Below are 22535 nucleotides of genomic sequence, written 5' to 3'. Positions count from 1 at the left end.
CCATACTGATACCGAAGAGAAACCGACATGATTGGGATGGCTTCGAAAAGTCTAATTTTGGTTATACATAATAGAATAACCAAAAAATTTATATGGTACCAATTATATAAAATAACCGGCCGAACCGAACCATTGACACCCTTACCTGGAAGGGCAGAGAGACTGTTTCCGATAGACCCTCGGCTAAAGAAAGGACGAAAAGAAGTAATGGCAACAAGTAGTAACAAGAACATGATAAAAGAAAGCCGAAGCAAAGGTAGCAATGAAATGGTAGGTAATAATAGCAATCTAAGAGTATAAAGATATCAAACTAGCACTAATGCTACTGAACAGAGGAAGACAAAGGGAAACGTTCTCTATTAACCTTCTACCCTGACCCTAGACCTCTACACCCTCCTATCAAGGCTCATGTCCTCAGTAAGCTCCAACCGCGTCACGTCCCGCCTAATCACCTCTTCCCAAGACTTCTTAGGCATACATCTACCCCTCCTTGCCAAAGCTAACCACAACAACAACAACAAAATCCAATATAATCTCACAAGTTGCTAAACTCAAAATGGCTAAACTTAACGGAAGGAAGAAACAACATCAAACTTTTGACCCTCCATCTCCTCCATCTAATTTAAAGTCAACAACTGAGAATATTGAAGATAAAAGTAGCGATTTTCATGTTGGCGCCCCATCAACAAGTTTAATGGAACAGGGGCAGAGCCACAATACAAGTTACGTGTCCGACAGAAACCCAATAGCTTTGGCTCAAGGCACTGTATATGTATTAAAAAATTCACTTCATATAAACTTAAAATTCTGGATCCGCCTATAATATGGAAGAATTGATCAAGGACCAAAGGTTTACAAAGACTGTGGCTGCTAATAGAAATTATCTAATTTTGGAAGGTGGAACTTTGAATATATGAGGAGTTGTTCAACACTACCACACCAACAAGGCAATAACAATGCATCAATTCCTAACTAGGTAAGGCTGACAATACTATATCTATTCCATTCGGACCCATTTCATTCCATTGCTTTGTGTTTGTCTTTAACGCATTAGAGGTTATCTAAATCTAGCGGGACATAAAAAAAACAGAACAAGTCTGAGCAAGGGACATTGCAATACAAACAAAACCAAAAGCATGTACGTAGACTCACAAATATAGTCAAGGAGCCTATAAGAGTATGTATCAAAATACATCAACTGTGCGGGATATAACCCAACTATGCATAAAGAATAAGAATAATTTATAATGCCGCCACACAATCATAAGGGAGGGCTCACAGGTAGAAGCAAATGGAGTGGTGTACAACTTGAAGCATCTAGAGGGACGACTGAATCTGTAGGGCATGGAAATAAATGGAGTAAGAAATTTAATGGGCACCCATGGAGCCGCCTCTAAAAGTTGGTACAAGTGTTTTAATAAGAATCAACATATGCAATAATCATGTTGCTTGTATATCTCGTGAAGTTATGGATAACTCGTATACTTAAAATCATAGCTTAGCAAGCTATGCAAGCACCTAACAGTCCATAGCGACTCAAGCTCACACCACAGTCAACAATGGCTCAAAGTTACCTAAAGTTCTAACCAAACTGTGCGAGCATCAGATGGTCCATAACCTGTTTATGATGCTAACGTAATTACATGCAATCATGCATTACGGATGTTGTCTTTTTCGTCTCCTTGAGCCGAGGGTCTATCGGAAACAGCCTCTCTACCCCCTTGGGGTAGGAATAAGGTCTGTGTACACTCTACCCTCCCCATACCCCACTTGTGGGATTTTACTGGGTTGTTGTTGTTGTTGCATATGCATTACGGATGTTGAAAATGCTTAGAGCATTTAGACTAAGCATACGTGCATTATTAATGACTTACATGTCATAGGACTTATATGAAAGTTTATAGCACATTTACTATCTCAAAATATATTTATTGTTTAGTTCCCATGCATATGCTCATCCCCACATAGACTTTCTCGCCCATAATCATCGAAATCATCATTTAAAACACTTACCAAGCGTAGGTCATGCATGTTTCTATGAGAAAAATACATTTGGGGTGTTAGGTCTCCACTTACGTCAAGCCTAGTCTCCTAACCCTAACCCTAAAACTAGGAAGTCATTTATTTACAAGAGATTGAATACATCACCTCCTAATCCTAGGCTAAAGTAGATCACTTATTTACTATAGATCTATGTCTTAACCCTCGCACTAACCTTAGAGAACCGTTTTTGTACTAAAGCTTTGATGCAATATCTCCTAACTCTAACCCTAGAAAATCACTTAACAAACAGGATTAAATAAATCACTAAGATAATTTAGACTAAGCATACTGTAGATGATGACTTAATTATCTTACTAGAACTTAAATGCACTTCCTCTAAATAGTAATCATAACCCTAGAAAGTACTTATCTACAAAGATCTCGAATGCACCGTCTTCAAACCATAATCTTAACATGAATAATCACTTATGTACTAGAGTTCAATGCACAATATCCTGATCCTAATCTTATACCTAGACAATCACTTATACTACTTATCTTCAAGAAGTGAAATATCGTTTTCTAGTAAGTATCGAGATATGTTTATTTTACTGGAGGTGCGCAAGACTAGCAAGGAAAACTAACTTGTAGCCAACAAATCCGATACTCAACAAGTTTTGCATATCAGGGTTCAATATAATGAAGTAAAATGTGCTTTTCTAGAAAGGTGATTTCTTTAGGTATCTATTTACACTATCAGATAATTAATGCTTACACAAATAATAGATCGTTAATGCTTACAAACATCACTATCTACAAGAGCTTGAATGTACCACCTCTTGACCCTAGCCTTAATCCTTGGCAATCACCTATCACTAGTAATTTTCAAGAAGGAAAAATGCTTTTTATAGATGTACAACCTCAAATATTTAATACTTGAACATTGGTTTTCAGGAAAAACAAAAGAAAGAAAAGTACTCAAGATTCTTACTACTGGGGTCTTTGATAATGATTGCTTTCCTTCTTTCTTCTACATCTTTTTCTTTGGATTTAGCAGCAAGAGAATTAAAATACTTCTTGTTTATTTTGTATTAGACTTAAACAGAATGGGATGCATATAAAGAGTCCGTATAGTCGAGCCAACTAATTCGGAATTTAGTCCTTGTTCAACAATTAAATGGCAAGACCCCAGGTCAGTAATGGGGATTCATCAATCTAATCTCACTAATGATCACTTACCTATTACTTTATTGCACAAAAGTTATTAAACTAATTTTGTAACGAAAAAGTCACTCAACTTTGTCTAAGTATCACAAGAGGTAATAAGTTTTTCTTTTGTAACCAAAAAGACACACATTTTTGCCCAAGTATCATAGAAATAATATTATGTCCACTATCACCACATCGTTGTTTCCTCCTAGTGACTTTCTATCATACTTGCGCAAAGTTGAGTGACCATTTTTGTAGCAAAAAAATAATCTAGTAACTTTGTGTGATACTTGGATAAGGTTGAGTGACTTTTTCATTACAAAAATAGTTTGGTGACTATGATGCAATAAAGAAGAAAGATGAAAGACCATCAATGAGATTATCCCCATTATCATCTATAGCTATGCGAATGGAGGAAGATTCAGCAAAAATAGGTTTAACTATAAATGACCCTCTTCACCATAACGACCTTCCAACAATCCCATGATTGGAATTAGTCATTTTCTATCAAAGTTTTAGAGCACAGCAACTGATTGGTAAAGAACTATGATAGCTATTATCAGTTGATGTGCTATATTTTTTCCTTATCAAAAAACATATAGCAAAGCAACTGATAATAGCGATCATAGTTTTTTACCAATCATGTGAGCATTTATCGACCAAGTATGGAGTTGACACAACTACCACTAACTAGCATTATTTTCTTTTTTTGATGGAGGGAGAAGGAGGCCACCTAACCTATTTATTTGATTAGAAATCTTTTGTTTTAGTTATCCTACAACCGTTGAAAGTATCTTTCCATAAATATCTGATCTCAAAGTATACAAGTTTGTAGTCCAACGGCGAAATTTTTTTTTTTGTGTGTGTACAATATATAGATATATAAGGACACAACATGACAGGGAGCCCTATATAAAGCTAGCATATACATATACCTTCCGGCAGGAATCTTTTCAACACTGATATTTAAATTAATGTCAGTTTTTAACCACCTTAATGCAAATTTATATTTTGTCTACAAGGAAAGTACCTGATCAGACCATTGATAACCAATTAGAATCCAGACTTCTCGACCCCAGAGGCTTTGGGGTACCCATCATACTCCAGTCTAAAGTTCAGCGTTGCACAAATAGCTCTAAATTTCAATCTCAAAGAGTCAGTAATCTCAGTGGCGGACTCGTTCTCTGGGTCAGAGAAGGGGTACTTACAAAGCAATTCATCCATCTGTTTGATGCCTTTCTGCACTCGGGATGAGAAACAGGTTGGCTCTGCTACGATTGCAGCACTCCAAACATCAATACAACCTCTGTAAAAACCCAATTCTTCACCTACTTCGAACCCAGTTTTGAGCCCCACCTGGTTGCCTTCATCTTTACCAGAGGCTAGGCCATCCGAATAGCCTTGGGAGTAGCCTTCCTTGTAATGAGTGTCCTCTAGATTCAATGACGAGTCAAAAATGTCTTCAACTGAATTAGCGCTTTGAGAACTCATGGATGCTCACCAAGCATGTCAAATGTTGGAATACTTTGTTGGAGAAGAAAACCTGGAACAGTGAGATGCTAGTTGTTAAATACTACTTGACATAAGGTAATGGAATCAAAACTTGGCAAGACTGCCCAAAACCCTTTCCATTATAACAGAATCTGGTAATCCAACATATTTTGGTTCAGCCAAATTTTTCCAGCAAATACTTTTCAAAACGGCGTTACTTTTTAAGCAATAGAAAAAGATAAATAATAAGTGCATAGAGATGCCCAAAGGCTGACTTAGCAAATACCACCAAATCATTACATAATTTAGAATAATATTCACCATAAATCATTATATACATTAGGCTGAAGGTCCATTTTCTTTAAAAGAGGCATTACAAATATGTGAAAAAACGAATTTCCACAGACACCAGAATTAGATTTTGGAGAGGGAGATGCTATATTCTGCTAGCAAAAGGAAGCAGTTGTTCAAATATAGAGGGAGCAGGAAGGGGGACTTCTGCAAACACAATATCAGAAGAAACTTGCAAGACCAGAAGATAATAGAATTTTATTGTCTGGTTGCATATTGGCTATGGTCTAATATTGTGGAACAGGACTGGAATTGAATGAGTAATGCCTGCCAATATTAGAGAAATTATCTCATGAGGAAAGGACGAGTACGTAGAGCATTGGATGCAGGCACTTCAATGGACTACTTAGGAAGAGCCGAAGAGGGAAATCAATGACGTTTTAATTAAGAAATTTTGTGTTCTTTGTAAATTTTTGGAGCACCTCTACACTGTGATAACTATTTCATACAAGACTGGGTGTCTTTTTAGAGGATCATGCTTTTACAAAACTTTTTCTATATTAATGCTTTCATATAATTTTCTTTCATTTTTTATGCATCTCATAGTTTTATCTACAATTGCCACACCATATCCATCAAAGGAAGTGACAAAAAAGAGTACATTACTTCCTTTAATGTAATGAATATCTTCCTTTATAATCCTTTCAGCTGGCTTGATCTGGAGCTTATGTAAGTTGAAATAATAGGTTACTAAGAGTAAATCAATTCCAAGACTCAAGGTTCGGTATCTGTGAATAACATGTCTACATTGCTCATCTTTTAAGTTGGACGGCCGAATTGTTCTAATGTTTCCTAAAACGTTGATCATTTTCAACTTTTTGCTGTACTTAGCTATACTTTCTCCTGAGTCCTGAGCACCATAAATAATTATTGATTCAGAACACCGATCTGTTGATAAGGGCACAAAACTATGGGACAGGACTAGAATGGAAAGAAAGATGCAAAAAATAAACTCCATCAATTCCAATTTATATGGTATTTCTTTCATTCGGACGTCTCAAAATTTTTGATACCATTGTAATCATAATAATATTCTATACTACTTTCAACTATTAAGAATTAACATTCATTCAATTACTCAAATTTAAACTTCGATGTGATGTTTTGTCTACCAAACTAACTTTTCTACCATCATTTTAATATTTTCTTCCGGCTACTAACATAAAATATAAGTTTATGTCTTAAACTTCATATTGAGTCTGAAACCACTGTAGGGGATGGAGAGAGTAGAAACATCAAAATCCCTAAAACTACTACGGAACTAATGGGAATTAGGAAAAAATAATTGAAAAGAAAGAGCAAAGCAGAGAAGATTTTGAACATTTCTTTCAAATTTCAATATATAGAGAGTTGATTAACCTAGAAACTTACTGAAGTATGTCTAGTTGTGCATCACATGTGCACTGAGTCTATAAAAAGATAATGGTTGTATAGCATTCAAATGTAAAATGCAACTAAAAAATAAAATAAAAAGTGGAGGAAAGACAATGGTGAATTAAAACATTAGAAGAGTTTCATTATTAAAAGCCATCCCTTCGTTGCTTAAAGCAATGAAACCATGCAAAGCAAGGGGTTATTGCTTCATGAGTGAAGGCATGAAGCTTCATAGAAGTGTGTGCTTCAAACAATGATGCACAAAGTGATCTAACGAGAAACAGTCAATTATTTGAATCTCAACATTGAGGAGTTAGATCAATATCACCATTACAGTTTATTCCATACTGAAATTAGTTATTTTAATTGCCATTTGATCATTAGAGTGCTAAATTCATGTATCTTTGGTACTTTTTTAATGTCGTCAATCGTGCGCTTCACTTCTCGCTTTCCGCTTCAACCCCCATTGACCTATTAGTGCAACAAAATTATGTTGAAAAGCATTTAAATTTGAGTCTTAAAATGGCCAAAGCATATTCTAAAAAGGGCAGCACGGTGCACTAAGTTCCCGCTATGCGCGGGTCTGGGGAAGGGCCGGACCACAAGGGTCTATCGTACGTAGCCTTACCCTGCATTTCTGCAAGAGGCTGTTTCCACGGCTCGAACCCGTGACCTCCTGGTCACATGGCAAGAGGCTATTCTAGGTTTGTATAACTCTAGTGTTTCGCATACAGATTTTTCGAAAAGTTAAAACATCACTACAGCAACAACTACCCCTAAATCCTAAACAAGTTAGAGTGAGCCTGCATCGACCCTCCTCCCTTATCTAAGCTTGGCACCAGCAATGTGAGCAAGCTCACACTGGCAAGTTGTTCAATACATCACTCAAAAAAATAAGAAAAAAGAAATAACTCTAGGACATGAACCACAATTGGACAAATAAAACTGAAAAAATGTGTAGAAAGCAAAGCCAGCACTCATTGTTCAATAGTACCAAGAGATTGAAATCAATGCAACAGTAGCAAAAGTTAACCGAAAGAGTGAAGGCGATTGAATTTGGAAAATTGGTAGTACCAAAAATTTATTGAACAATATCGGCACAAAAGTATTAACTTTTGAAAAATCACTGAGGATTTTGAGAGAGAGAGTAAGTTACCAGTCAAATTCGCCGGAGGCCGGGCCGGACGAGAGAAGCTAAGCGTCAGATGTAGGCGAATCCCAAGTGTCCAGGAGTTTTTTTGGCTGAGCCTAATTAAATCAAAAGAATGCGATTTACGAAACGCATTGACTAAATGCGAGTTAAAAATCGCATTAAAGAATACGATTTTTAAGGCGTATTGGAACAATGCGATATCTTACTTGCATTCAAGATGCTATTACAAAACGCGATTTATAATGAATGTAAAAGAAATGGAAAACTGAATTTATTCAATTTGTCAATTACAGGATTAGTTTAATGCTAGTTAAGCTTTAAAAGAAGATATTTAATTTCTATTTTATATTATATTTTATTTGTTTCAAATAAACATGATAACTAATGAAAAATATCCCAAAAAATGGGACCACTCTCTCTCCTAATTCATGATATTCTAATTTCTCTAACTATGGATGAGAAAATACTTTTAAAAAGAGATTGAAGATTTTCTTAGGAAAGTCAAATTTTTATAAAGACAAATCCAAAAATATCAATATTTTTAGTTTAATTCAACACCGAAATGGAATTTTCTTTTCAACGATGAAAGTAAAATAGAAGGTAAATATAAACCCATTTGATAGTTTAAGAGTAAACTTGGATCTTTCATTTTACAACGGGGCTCCACGAAGGTAAATGTTAGAAGTTAGAACCAAGCTGAATAATATTGGGGATGGCAAATATTTAACAAAATTAATTGTGTAGGAATTTCATGGGCCAAAAGGTAAATGGAAAGTAAATACAGAGAAGATCGAAGATTTCATAGGTAAATTTAAGCTTTTCCGTTGAATTTTTATGCAACTTTTTGTTTGAATAAGTAATTATTTACCATCCAAATTTCTTTTTCTTTTTTTTTTGGGTGAGGGGTGGGGGGGGGGGGGGGCTAATTTCTTCTTAGTTGCTTAAGGCTTCAGTTGGAATTTATTTATTTTTCTTTGTTCGGGTAGGGTTAAGGTCTGGTTGTTGTTCGGATTTAGAATTCCATCAAATTAAGATGTTAATTAATTTTTTATCCTTTTTAAGGGCAAGGGCTGGGAGTTGGCAAATTTTTACTTAAAGTGGGACCCAAAATCCACGTGGCAAAGTTTTAAAGGAGTCTCATATAAGTTGTGTCAGTCACATAATAGGTGAGTCTAGTACAAAATAAAATTTCTGGTAAATGCATTGCATGCTTAATAAACTGCAATTAAAAGTAACTTTTAAAAACGTCATTATTTCCTTGTACTTATTTTTTGACATTTTTAATTTGTAATAAAGCTTCATCATTTCCTTATATGGTGACATTAATTCTACAGTAAATCTTATTAATAAGTTTCTAAATTTTTAATTCAATATCTTAGGGTACAATTAATTTATGGTTCTGCGACAGTACCTTTTATTTATCACCATAAAATTATCTTCCTGGTTAAAGAGTTTCAATTAATTGTTAAGAACCACATTATTTTCTTGTATTCATTATTTGATATTTTTAATTGCAAAATATTTCATTACTCCATTTGATTGCAGTGTGTTAAATACAGCTTTGTGAGTTGGTGCCACAGGGGTGGCAAAACTAACCCAAACTCATTTAACCCGTCCAAGTTTTAATGGATTTAAGCTAGGATTTTGAAAATGAGCTGTTTTGGGTTAGCCTAAGTTAACCCATCATGAATCATGATGATGAAATGAACACATGATGATGTCCAACATTGACTCATGGAAATGCTCAATCTTAGAGTTTTACCTTGGTTCATGTTCTCAAAAATATTTTCTAATTTTTTCATATTTTGTTGCTTTAAATGTTTGAAAAATATTTTCTTTATGAACTCATTTTTCTCCAATTACAGGAAAATATTTTCCCTATCAAGAAAAGGAAAAATATTTTCCAAAACTCTTTTTCAACCTTCCACATCTCCGCCAACCCCCACCACCCCACCCCATCCACCACGCACTTCCCCTACCTCCACCCCCCACGCAACCCTTACCCCACCCCATCCGCACTTCACCCCCACTCTCACCCACCCACCACCCAACCCCACCCCGACCACCCACCATAAATATATAAAAATATTATTTAGAATACTTTTTTTTCATAATTTAGAAAAAATATTTTCTTTCATTTCAACAAAGTGAGTACTTTCTTTTCATGACATAGAAAAAGTATTTTCTTTCATTTCAACAAAATGAATATTTTATTTTCACGATGTCGAATGATTTATTTAATTAACTGTTGTTGACAATAATCATCAAATATGAAAAAAAATCTAAAAATAAAGAAGAAATACATTATCACTACAGAAAAAATAATAAATTAAATTTATATCAATAAAATAAAGGACGGATACTGAGCTATTTTTTTAGATATCGAAATAAAATAAAGTACTCATTTTATTGAAATGAAAGAAAATACTTTTTCTACTACATGAAAAAAAATATTTTTTTTATTGATAAAAGCAAAAAAATCTACAACCGGAAAAGAAAGTACCCATTTTATAAAAAAAAAAATACTTTTATTACATCATGAAAAGAAAGTACTTTATTTGTTGAAACAAAAGAAAATACTTTTTCTACAACATGAAAAGAAAGTACTCATTTTGTGAAAAGGAAAATATTTTTTATACATCATGAAAAGAAAGTACTTATTTATTAAAATAAAAAAAAATACTTTTTCTACATCATAAAAAGAAAATATTCATTTTGTTGAAATGAAAAAAAAAATACTCTATCTACAACATTAAAAGAAAATACGTTTTTACAACAGGAAAAGAAAGTATAATTTTGCGGAAAAAAATATTTTTTTCTACATCATGAAAAGAAAGTACTCTTTTTGTTGAAACAAAATAAAATACTTTTTCTACAACATAAAAAAAAAATACATATTTTGTGAAAAAAAAAATACTTTTTCTACATCATGAAAAAGAAAAATACTCTATCACCAACATTTAAAAAAGTACTCTAAATAATATTTCTATTTAGGGTGGGTGGAGATTCGGGAAGTAGGGTGAGGGGTTGTGGTGGTGGGACGGGGGTTGGCGTGGGGGGGAAGTTGTAATTTTACTATTTTTTTATTATTCTGATCTTTGTTAGTATTATAAGATGAAGAATTATCAAATACAATTCTAAATCCAAATTGAGGAAAGAAATTATTTTGCATGAGTTGACATAAACACCATTTGAGTTACAACCCATTAGTTTAGCCCTGCTTGACTCAGCCCATCTTAACCCAAGTGAACTTTGGATAGGGTTGACAATAACCCATTTAATGAGTCAGTCCATCTTGACCAAACCAAAACAACTCATTTGCCACCTCTACAATGCCACATTTGATTTCAATAAGTGTAAATGAATTATGAAAGCGGATGTGTTTTAACTTCCATAAATAGAAACTAAAGCTTTTTTTTTCCTTTGGATTGAGATCTCCAATACATAAGAATTGTCAGAGGAGAATTGAACATCATCATCCAAAGCACCAAATTTAGGAGTCATTTTATTTCCTCAATTCAAGATTGAGAAATGCCTCACAATTACGGAAATAAGTTATCACATGATTAATTATCCTGGGATTAGTTATCCCACCCTTCTATAGGGATAGAAAAACATTACAATCCCGGAATTAGTTATATCACAATTTTATCCCAATCAAATATGAGATAAACTCATCTCAAATTTAATCTCGAAATTAATTATCACTTATCCCTCATACCAAACAAGCTAAAAGTTGTGACAGAGTGCTAAGTATTCTCCCATCGTTAGTTAATCAGCTATTTAGAATTCAAACACTGAATATGAAGTCACTCTTGATGGAGAGCGGCTTCACCCCCAAATTTTTCGTTGCAAATCCGGATTAGTCGAGCCTCAAATAAATAATGACACGAAGTTGAAAATCATCAAAGAGAGAAAAATGCTTCAAAAACTATCTAAAAACTTGTTCAAATTATAATGTGAGGAACCTCCTCTCACGGCTTCCATAGCCAAATCTCCATATTTCTTCACATTCCTTCTTATTTCATTCCCTTTCTCTCCATTCCCCATTAAAATTTCCAAACACCTTTTTAACTCTTCTCTTTTGACAATTCCTTCTTCTGCTCTAGCTCTCACACCTGTTCCCCAAACTTCCTCCACCATCTTGATGTTTGTCACTTGGTCAGAGAACTGTGGATACCCAATCAGCGGCACGCCCAAAGCTATTCTTTCGAATTCCATCCACAATGACTCACGAAACATCCGATTGACTTATGAAAAAATATCTGTTGAAAAGATATCATTAATTAAGTTAATAACCGAATACGTTCACACCTAACAATTTAAATTTTTAGATAAAATAACCATATGATTTATCTATTAATCCCTCTGTCCCATGTGACACTTTTTGTTTTTCAAGATTCGAACTTTTTAATTTTGACTGTGCATTTAGACATAGAATCTTTTAGTTTTTCAAAATAAAGTTTACATATTTAAAAATTACGTAAAAAGTAGTATAAGTCACATTAATTAAAATTTTAAAATAGTTAAAAGGTATATGAAAAACTATGGTAAAAAATAATTCGTTTGACTCTCGAAAATCAAATATTGTCTCATAAATTAGGACGAACGGAGTATAATAATAAAGCTACAAATATTTTGTATCACGTTAAAGTAATTAAACTTAATCCATTATAATAGTAAAAGTTGCGAAATACTTATTTACCCGTTAAAATAATTGAATATACCCACAATAATAGTAAAGTCATTAAACTTTATTCACTATGTAAAATGCAGCTAGATGTCTTAAAAGGTGGTCAATTGACCATTCTTCGTCGAAAAATTACACATCATATATAGGCAAAATATTATGTTTTAAAGGTGTATAACATATAATGAACACGAGAAATTTTTTCACTTATTTCAAGTTTGAACACACTAATTTCGCCATGCTTTAATGTGACAAAAAATAATTTTATGATAAAATTTAGTACCTCCATTTGTGAACACCAAGGGACAATCATCCCTTTTCCATTCAAGCCATAATTTTCATTCTTGATCTTATCATCTTCATTGCTTGATCTAATTACCCATAAAAATGGCCTTTCACTTTCCAATAAACCCTTCAAAATCTCTTCCTTTTGCTCCTCTTTTAACACAGCTAAACTCCCAAATGATACATAAACAACTGAACCCTCAGCTTTTAAGTCCAACCACTGTGAATAATTTTCAGATTTATCAAACAGTTCGCATCCAAAAGACTTGTCATTAACATCATTTCCATCGCAAAAAGCTGAAGGAATCAAAGGACCAATTGAACATACCCCAATTTTCTCCAAAATCTTCAGTGATTTCTCTTCTAACGCGTCAAACGTGTTGATTAAAACACGAGGATTTGAATCACTTTCGAGAATTTTTATGTGTTCTCTCATTACAGGGATCATAAAAGAAGAAGCCGAATCACTCTGTAACAGGAACGTAGGAATATCATCACGAGAAATTAGTGGCAATTCCGGTAATTTTATTGGAAATGAGGGCTCAATTTCAGTAGTCGAGCTGTAAATCCCGTTATTGGTAGTAAACAAATTGTAATAAATGGCAAACGCAGTAGCACATTGAATGGCCAGAAATGCAGATTGCGCGTGATATTCACGCGCCACTTCGGCAACCCAAGTGAAGAGAATTGTGTACACTAAGCAAGTAACTGGATAGCCGTCGTCGGTAAATTTGTGAAGAAGGTTTTTGAGGTTTTCCGATCCCACGCGCTTGAAATCGTTTAAATAGTCACCGAAGTACATTTCTTTGGGCCTGCCGTCGTCGTGGCCGTCAGAGATGGAGGCGTAGAATAGTCCGTCGATGGACGGTAGGTTGTTCATTTTGCGGAAGCCGTGGACGGATGTGACGAAGGTGCAACGTGCACCGGCGCGTGCGAGTATTTTGGCGAGCTGGAGAGTGGGATTTATGTGACCTTGTGCTGGTAAAGAGATGATAAGGAAATGGTGTTTCTTCATTGTTTTGACCAATGTTTTGAGAAAACAATCACGGCACTATAGATTTTTTATGGAAGATGACTTTTAAAATATCTTATTATACAATCTATCTTATTATACAGTATGAATATATTCGTTGCATACTTAATATTCTCCCTGGTCCAGTGATTTTTTAGCCCGTTTAACTTTAATTAGTAATGAAATTGATTATATTAACTTTTACTATCTATTCACATAAACACTTCTAACACATATTCCAACACTATTTACTCCAAGGACAATGTAGGAAAAAAAATAATTAATTCATTCTTGAAATCTGAAAAAATCACTTATTTTGGACCACAAAAAAAAAAGACAAAAAAATCACTTATTGTGAACCGGAGGAGGTATCGTTTCGTAGTAATGCACCAACTATATAAAGAATAAAATTATATTATTACCAAAAAAATAAAATATCGGATAAAATTATTATTATATAAAAAGGCAAGACGAAAAATTAAATAAGATTATTTAATAATAGAAAATGATAAGATGATAGAAAAAAATAAAATAATGAGTTTTTGGACCCAAATATAGAAAGTATCAGCTAAACTCAATTGTAAGTCAAAATTAACCACTTAACTCGCCCATTTACTGATTCAGCTCGACGTGTGGGTAAAATACAAAATTGGCTGGTTGGCCAAAACTAATGACATCCGCCAATCAAAATTTACTGATTCAACTCAACCTACCCATTTAACACCCCTTAAAATTGTGGGTAAAGTACAAAATCATTTAAACATTATCACATGCCCGATGCTTAGAAAAATATCATCACACGAAAGATTGTCAAATCTCTCCATTAGAAAAAAGACTAATTGAAAGGTATATATTGAACCCAAATTTGATTATAAAATCAGTCAAATAGAGTGAGCGCATTGGCCAGCTCTGATACTTGAGTAACATGAAATAAAGGAAGCAAATGTCCATGTATGTATACCCGATACCTTAAAATATAAATTAAGCCCAAAATAAGCAATGTCTTCAAAGACTTCCTGACCTACAAGCCTTGATCCAATCAACTACAACTACGAATCAATACAAAAGCAGACACAAACTATTTGCCTCGTAATGACTAGCAAAAAAAGAAGTTCCCGACATAAATTATCTTCTAACTCAACAGCCTGAGGGAGCACACATGACATTCCACTTAAAACATAACCCCCTTCTCATATAATTAAAGACAACAAAAAAGTCGCATTACCCTTTATTTTTAAAGGAAGCAAAAGTACCCCCCTATACCTGAAAGAATGTCATATGTAGTCCTAGTTTCCAAATAATATCTTGGTCTGACCTCTCATCTTATGGATGATGAAAAGAAAATCATGAACTTTCGATGAGAAGCTGGCAGGGTAGATGAGGCGAACTCAATAAGATCTTCACATAATCGGAACAAGCATTAACAGCCATCTTTCTTCTCTTATCAAGAAGATTGCACTGCCAGCCGCTGAAGATGCTCAAAGAACACTTGAAGACTCACATCGTCTGTAAAGATCACGTCTGATCCAGCTGCCATATCATTTGCATTATTGTACGTAGCAGATGGATTCAATTTTGCCAAAAGGAATCTTGCCTGTCCAGCATGAGTGAAAAGATGTCACATTTACATTCCAATTAAAACAAAATGAGCCAGTAACCACAAGAAGACAAATGTAAATTTTCAGCTTTTTAGGTACAGCCTCCTGTCCGATTCTTTCTCAGGAAATGGTACCTCATACCAGAAGAATATAGAGTAAGAATCACTTCAAAAGATTGTTTAAAAATAGGGATTCCAAAAAGCAAATAAGACTATGCAGAAAAAACCTCATATTCATGCTACTTCATCACTTGGTGATATGATGGAAGTTACTGGTCCTTGCATTTCCTAATTAGGAACTTAAAGTAGATCCTACTCCTTAACAGGCAAGTGGGCATTTATACATCGCACAAGGCAGCAAAAATTAAATTGAAAAATGCATTCATTACCTGGGAGCCATGTTGATCACACACCACCAGTCTTGGAACAGGAAACCTCTCACGGATGATTGCTTGGGCCTCATCATGTGGAACTTGCAACAGCTGTGCAAATGCCTGAAAAGAGGAGAAAGGGGGAAAGAATACATATCTTTGTTTCACAAACACATTATGAAACTGCATCATGCTAGTTTAGCACAAATTATGCATGCTTGAGGAATGAAGAAGAGATGTCCTAGTTTTCCTCATTTAATGTGAGAAGGCTAAAGCACAGGATCTCATCATGAAGCACCGGCAGATTGAAGTTGAAGCTACCACAAATAAGACAAAAAAAATAATAACACTGGATGACAGAAAACGTGAGGCCTACCTGGTGCTCAGGCTGGTTTTGGTATCCCATGTTTCTCCATTGAGCTATTGTCATTCCATGGAAAATAACTACACTAAAATAAGCATCCAACAAGAGAATGCGATCAGCTGCAATGGATGCCACATCCAGCAAGGCTGGGGCAGGCAGTGAATTGAATTGAAATGCCGTTAGTGTTGGCTGAATCATGACAGCAGCATTGCTTATGCCCTCTCGGTTGAGCAACATGCGGAAATATGCTGTCTCATCTGGACTATTATTGAACACCTGTGCCACTCATACATTAGTAAGAATTAAGAACTTGTACATCCATGATATCAATTTGTTAAGTTAGTGACAGAGAAAAGAAAGAACATCCAGAGGTATATTACTTGTAAGAACTGGGATCGCCGTAAATGAAACATGAATTGAGGGAACAATGAAAAAGAAGGATTCAAAGTGAAAGAGGTGGGGTCATCCTTCCGATAGTCACCAAACTTGGCGCAGAGACGAATGAGATTCCGATCTAGCCACCTTGTGGCATCAAAATCTTCCTGAAATCAGTTAGCCAAATTTATCAATAAAACAGAAAGGAGAAGAGGGATATTATGAAGTTCAGGTATGCTATGGTAAACAGATGCTTCAATGCCTGCAATGGAGGAAAACTGAATCCAGTATGTTCAGTGCAGAGAAACTTTAGAACCCGTATATTGGCAAATCCTAAAGAATTTGCATACTTCACCACAATTCATGTTTTTAAGGATAAATTCTTCACTACTTCAAGCATACTCAACTAACCTTGTTGCTTTGCCATTTACCAAAGAATAGCAAGACTACCATAAGGAATTGAGAAGGCCAACAAATAAAATAATGAAACCAAGTAGGCATTCACATATATGCTGTTACTCTATTACTGTAAAACTATGTGCAGAACAAATGATATAGTCTAGAGAAGATACCTCCATCTCCATTTTGTAAGAAGCTAATCTAGCCATTACAACCGCAGCAGCCTCTTGATCAAATCCTTGCACCAATTCCTGAGAAAATAGATTTATTGCAGTGTCAAGATTAACAAACACTCGTATGGTCCCCTCAAAATCCAAACAAAAAATTCCTCAACTTGAAGCAAGAGCAAAACCCAAAAGGGAAATTCTCCTTATCGAGATACCCTTTGCAGGAAGCCCTTCTCAGAGGACTTTGAGAGGAATACAGAGAATCTATCAAAATAACAATTTCCAGTTATATCTGCATGGAAATATTGACAAGAGTGGGTTGCTCTAGTAGTGAGCACCCTCCACTTCCAACTAAGAGGTTGTGAGTTCGAGTCACCCCACTAGTGGGATTATACTGGGTGGTTGTTGTATCTACATGAAAATATTATTAAACTATAGACAAGCTCATCCTCAATAGTTGTTGGAAAAAAGAGTTCGATGGAGAAAATATTTTATTGGACTTACAACTGAATTTGAAATTGTTGGGTGATCGACTCATCAAAGTTATAGAAATGCCAATCATTTAGGATGTCTTAAATAGAAAATTAACTCGCATGAAATAGAATGAATAATGTGGTCCTGTTTCACATGTTTATAATACATTATATTCCCTTTTCAATCTCTAACTCTTTAATTTTTCTTTCCTTTTTCCTTGTTTGTGGGGCCAGGGGAATTGAGGGTAATCAGTCTCTTTAAATGCAATCTCAAGTAAACAAAAAGAGCTGCCTCACAAAGCACTACTCACAAGTAACATTACTCTCTATTCTTGGGCACAAGTAACATTACTCTCTATTCTTGGGGAAAAATATATTGGGGTTTGGAGCGATACAGAAGAGAACCGTAATGGAAGTTATTGTCTAAAAAATGATATTTCTAGCTCAAACTTTCAGTCGCACACCTCAGTGCTAACAGCAGCATCAACCCATCTTCTAGTAATGGTCGTGACGCGTAATTTTGTTTGACCATCATGGCTCTGATAACTGCATTTACATCAAAACCAACAATAGTTACATGGTAACTCTTCTGCCCTACTATATAGACTTGTTCAAGAGGAGAAACAGTGTATATAAAGTACACATCTCCTATCCATCAAATAATAACAAAATCTCAGCAATAATAATTTCTTTTTATACTAAATGATAAGAAAGAAATAGAGGCGAATGTTCCTTGTGATCCAAGTACCTCGTGAGAAACTGTATGTACAATTGTGGATTTTGATTGCCTGAAGGGTCTGATTTCTCACTAGATGAAACATCAAAGAAAACAGTCAAGCAAGTGTTTTTGTCGAGACCGCACAGCTTCCAAGCAGTAGTATTCCCCTCACCAATAACCGTGCTGGAAACAGCAGGTCCTTTCTGCATAGCACCAAATTATCAATATCAACTGTCAAAACTGTAACTGGAAAAGTTAACTTTTTTTTTTGCAGGAGAACAAGCTTTCAGAATACATCTTAACTGTGTAACATTAGGTAATAACTCACTACTGATAATATGCAAAAGTTTATTGAACTAACCTTTTCTAAAGATGTGCATGGTCCAATTATCCCCTGAATTTTAATATCCTTAGAGCAGTTGATCTCTAATGTACCACTGAAACAATTTAATGCATCATATTCAGTGACAAAATCATTGAATTAAAATATAAAATGAATCTATCACAGTAGAGAGAGAGTCCTACACAATATTTATGCTGCTCAAAAGTACAAATAATATGAATTAAAATACATTCTTCTGTAAGAGTACAATTCATGGGAATCACTTGCATAATGAAAGTTCCCCAACTTACCAAGGTATATCTCCTTTTTGTGTTGGGGAGAAAAGAGCGCTCCAGGGTTTAGTATTTTATCATAGTGGAGAATGCAATAAGAGAAAGGAAGCCAACTATAAATAGAACACACCAGAAGACATGCACCAAAACTTCCTCTCTAAGGTATAACCACTCTTTCAAGTCCCTTAAGGTTTTATCTTTTAAATAACCGTAACTTACGCGTACTTCGACTAATTCCATAGTCGAGGGGGTACCTGCTATCTCCTACTAGCACAAGTACCAGAGTTACCTGTCCACCAAGGATCGAATAGATTAGAAGAATCGCCTAGCATTTTACCTCCCCTGGAATTTAACATGAGACCTCATGGTTCTCAATCCACTTTATTGATCACTTGGCCACATCCTTGGGTACATCAAGTTCCTTAAGACCCAACTAAATCAATTAACTATAGTGTGAGGATTTCAACTGGTTATTTTCAAGTTGATCGCCGAATTTACTTGGAACAACATATTTACAGGTAAGAAAGTTGGACATATAGCTTCAAGTTGACAATTAAGTAACTCCTCGTCAGTTACTATCAATTTCTTCATTGAATTCATTTGCTATGCACTGCATCTATCACAAGGCAAGGCAGATTCTTTTTTATTCACATATGCTGAGTACTTTAACCCATGCTCTTCCTTTATCTATGTAAACCCCCCCCCTCGCTGGTGTACAGCTTGGACCCAAAAAACAACCTTCAAATAAATATATCTTATATTATAGATAATTTCAGCTTTAGGGCCTCTAGAAGTATGATAGTCCCGTCCATAATGTTGGAAATCTTTCCACGGTCAAAACAGCCTTATTGAAAACATAGCAAAAATAGCGTCCTTTGCAAATGAGACAAAATAGAATAACATCTCAGGAAGCTCACTTGAAGGACAGCCCAAGAGACTGTTCACCATCTTCGAAGATGTGCTTGAATGAATCTTTGAAGACAGAATGGCCAAAACTTTCAGCTAGAACAACTAGTCCTCCAGTTTTTTCAATAGCTACTTTCATCTCAGCAACTCCAACCTGAAACACAAAATTGTTATTGCAAAACTAAACATGACATCATCTACTGCCAATTCACGAGCAGCATTAATCAGTCTCAGTTAACCTCTCAAGTTACGTGCATAACACACCAATAAGGACACAAAATAAATATACACATGATACAACTTAATACGCTCAGCGCCCAATATGTTGCACCACGTATATGATGCTCAAATGTTGGTTTCCTTGTTCAATCAGTTAATAAAAAAATACACATGTAGTAGCTTTTAAGAACCCAGCATAACTGTAAATGAATGTCAGGATCAAATGCATGATTAGTAACTAGAGAAATGCCAGCACCTTCACTTATAAGATTCTATGACACATAACACGTGTCACCATGACAAAGCTAACACAGAGACAAACCTGATCAAGTGCTGAAGCAAACACATCCAAGACGTGACCTTGATTAACAAGCTGCTTTGCAAGTTCCTCATAGAAATTGACTGCCTTTTTGAAAAAGGGTGCTGCATCCTTGTGCAGATCCTTATGAGAACGAACTGGTTCTGAAAGATCTTTTGACACAATCTGCAAAAACGAGGAGATAAGTCAAAGAATAGGAAAAGGCATTGAAATTCATCAGTAATAAGGATTCAATTTAGCCAGGTGACAAATGGCAATAGAGACAAAAAAAAATTGTTTTTTCTCCATTAAGGATCGAATTAAGTGCCATTCTCGTAAAGATGCAGGTCTCTAATCGGACTCAAATAAATTTCAAGATTATGACTTTTAGCCTAAAAAATTAGGCAAAAGACAGGGTGACTGCATCTTTTCATGAGCCTTAGGAGAACACTTAAGTGGCAGTCAGTCAGGACACTTGTTTTGGTTCTAACTGTCTCCATACACCAGCAATCGCTTGAGGCTGGTTTTCATTTATAAAATTACCTTACTTTTTGATAAGGTTAAAATTATCTTACTTATCAAAAAGAACAAAGATAACCTTTTTCTTCTTTGGGTTGGGGAGAGGGTAATGCGGGAGTCTGGTGATATGACAAGCACAAAACAGAGTGAAAACAGATTCAAAGGCTCACCGCTCCAGGTCCCTCTGTGCATGGTCCGCCCACTAAGGCCACGATCCGAGCACCAGCACCAGCCAAACAAGCTCCAAGCAATCCAGCAGCTACACTCAAAGCCACACCAGTGCAGCGTAACGCTCTATTTCCCTGTGGGACTGGCCATTGATCCGTGCTCAATTCATCTAACAACTACAAAATAACAATGCGCCAAAACAAGTCAATACACATCAAATAAAGAGACAAATAAATAATTGCCAAGTTGAAACGGACAGAATTCAAGGTATATTCACACTCCGAGGCAGGCAATAAGAATCTGGTAACACCAATACTGGGAGCCCCAATTGGGCCAGGACCGGCCCGTCTTCCACCAACACTACTTCCAAGGCCCAATTGATCCAAAACATGATCTTTAGACAACTCTTTCGATCCCCGAAAAACATAAACCTTCGACATATCCGAAAACCCTAGCTCATGCACCTGGACCTGCGTACCATACGATATAAACCCCACCATAGCATTATCCGGTAACATCCCGATCGCCCGTTTCAATGCCGATTTCGCAAATTCCAATTCCTCCTCAAGCATACACGTGTCCAAAACGAACAAATAAATTGGCGAAATCGAAAAATCTACCGGGTTAGGGTTTTGAGTCGGGTTCGGGCCCGGGTTAGGGAGAGTGTATTGAATTGTGGTGAATTGAGGATAAAGTTCAGCAGGAACATTAGTTTCATTAATTCCCGAATAGTGATGAGGAAAATGGTTACGTTGAAAGCAAAACGGACAGATCCAAATTAGGGCTTGAAAATCAACACGAGCAAAGGGATTGAGAACTGAAGAGCAAGTTTTGCATTTAAGCGGCGGGTAAGAGAGCGTGGGGAGATCGGTATGAGGACGGATCAAGTGGATCGAGGTAGCGATTGGGATCACGCACTTGCTTGATTCAACTTTTGTTCGTGGCCATGCGTTCCATGTCATTCGAACTCCGTCAATCCCTTCTGCATCTGGTTGTGCCATCTCTGTCGCCATTGATGAGATTCAAAAGACCTTCCCTTTACGATTTGAAATTGGTGTGTTTGTGTGTGAATTGGGAACAAAATACAAAGAGAAACTGTGTGTGTGTGTGTGTGTGAATTGGCGCGACCCCAAAGGGAGAAAGAGGGGAGAGAGAAGGGGTAGAGGGGTCACACCGAGAAAAGGAGGAGGAAATTCAGTCAAACACTGAACGATGTGAAGAAGGGAGAGATTTAGCTATGGAATAAAGCAAGTCCGGGTGGGTTGTGGTTACACAGGGACTTTGGTTCTGGTAATCTGAATGAATTTGGGAAATTTTTTATTCAATGAGAGAGAAAATTTGTAAAATAATCCTTATGTTTGGAATAGTTTTAAAATAATACAAAGGGTCGTTTCGTAGGCGGGACAAGGTAGAATAAGATGCACGATTAAATTTATATATTATTTGATTGACGGTATAAATTATTATTCGATATAAATTTAATCTCAAATTTAATCATGTATATCTCATCATATCCCATTAAATTTGGGATTATTCATCCTGCCTCCATGTAAAATAAAATAGTCTCTGTACCAAACGATCCCTAAATATACTTCTAAGCAATGTTTTTTGAAAAAATGAACACTGATCTACCTCAAATATTTAATGAATTTTAGTTGTTAGATTTAATACTATAAAAAAAAATAGGCCAAATACATACACAGCCCCTTAAATTTGACACCAAATTTCACTTAAACACTTTAAACTAAGGCTTGTTCCTATTGAACATCTAAACTTTCTACAAAATGTTCCTATTAAA

General features: G+C 35.5%; 2 protein-coding genes and 1 long non-coding RNA gene across 4 annotated transcripts; all 3 read right to left on the bottom strand.

Annotated features, from left to right (window-relative positions):
- Positions 1 to 1133: 1133 nt before the first annotated feature.
- Positions 1134 to 7860, bottom strand: LOC107770939 (uncharacterized). 2 transcript variants are annotated; one of them, XR_012697875.1, is made up of 3 exons: positions 7565 to 7811; positions 4223 to 4735; positions 1134 to 1335 (listed from the first exon to the last, which is right to left on the bottom strand). It is a non-coding gene; the product is annotated as an uncharacterized LOC107770939 (long non-coding RNA). The 2 variants fall into 2 exon arrangements; XR_012697874.1 differs by lacking the exon at positions 1134 to 1335 and having other exon boundaries at positions 4102 to 4735; positions 7565 to 7860.
- A 3470-nt stretch (positions 7861 to 11330) lies between these two features.
- On the bottom strand, positions 11331 to 13620 carry LOC107770938 (UDP-glycosyltransferase 75C1). Its single transcript, XM_016590264.2, is given in 3 exon segments — positions 11331 to 11775; positions 11778 to 11826; positions 12535 to 13620. Coding segments are annotated over 3 exon segments (1356 nt in total). The 5' UTR covers positions 13552 to 13620; the 3' UTR covers positions 11331 to 11485.
- An 878-nt stretch (positions 13621 to 14498) lies between these two features.
- Positions 14499 to 22118, bottom strand: LOC107770941 (protein transport protein SEC23 E). The gene is made up of 12 exons (XM_075227687.1): positions 20995 to 22118; positions 20740 to 20913; positions 20075 to 20236; positions 19545 to 19687; positions 18374 to 18449; positions 18043 to 18215; positions 17759 to 17840; positions 16828 to 16905; positions 16261 to 16422; positions 15893 to 16156; positions 15535 to 15639; positions 14499 to 15142 (listed from the first exon to the last, which is right to left on the bottom strand). Exons 1-12 carry the CDS (start codon positions 21748 to 21750, stop codon positions 14993 to 14995), a joined length of 2325 nt encoding a protein of 774 aa, XP_075083788.1. The 5' UTR covers positions 21751 to 22118; the 3' UTR covers positions 14499 to 14992.
- Between the last annotated feature and the right edge of the window lie 417 nt (positions 22119 to 22535).

Source organism: Nicotiana tabacum, chromosome 13 (genome assembly GCF_000715075.1).
Source record: "Nicotiana tabacum cultivar K326 chromosome 13, ASM71507v2, whole genome shotgun sequence".
Classification (NCBI taxonomy): Eukaryota; Viridiplantae; Streptophyta; class Magnoliopsida; order Solanales; family Solanaceae; genus Nicotiana; species Nicotiana tabacum.
The sequence above is the reverse complement of the archived record's forward strand: the minus strand, read 5'-3'. Positions and strand labels throughout refer to the sequence as shown.

Excerpts from the sequence above, each read along its gene's own strand:
- LOC107770941 (XM_075227687.1), bottom strand. The coding sequence starts at position 21,750 with ATGGCGACAGAGATGGCACAACCAGATGCAGAAGGGATTGACGGAGTT. Across the intron at positions 20,237-20,739 it reads GCACAGAGGGACCTGGAGCG|ATTGTGTCAAAAGATCTTTC; the intron begins GTGAGCCTTTGA and ends TCGTTTTTGCAG. Across the intron at positions 18,216-18,373 it reads CATGCACATCTTTAGAAAAG|AAAGGACCTGCTGTTTCCAG; the intron begins GTTAGTTCAATA and ends GGTGCTATGCAG.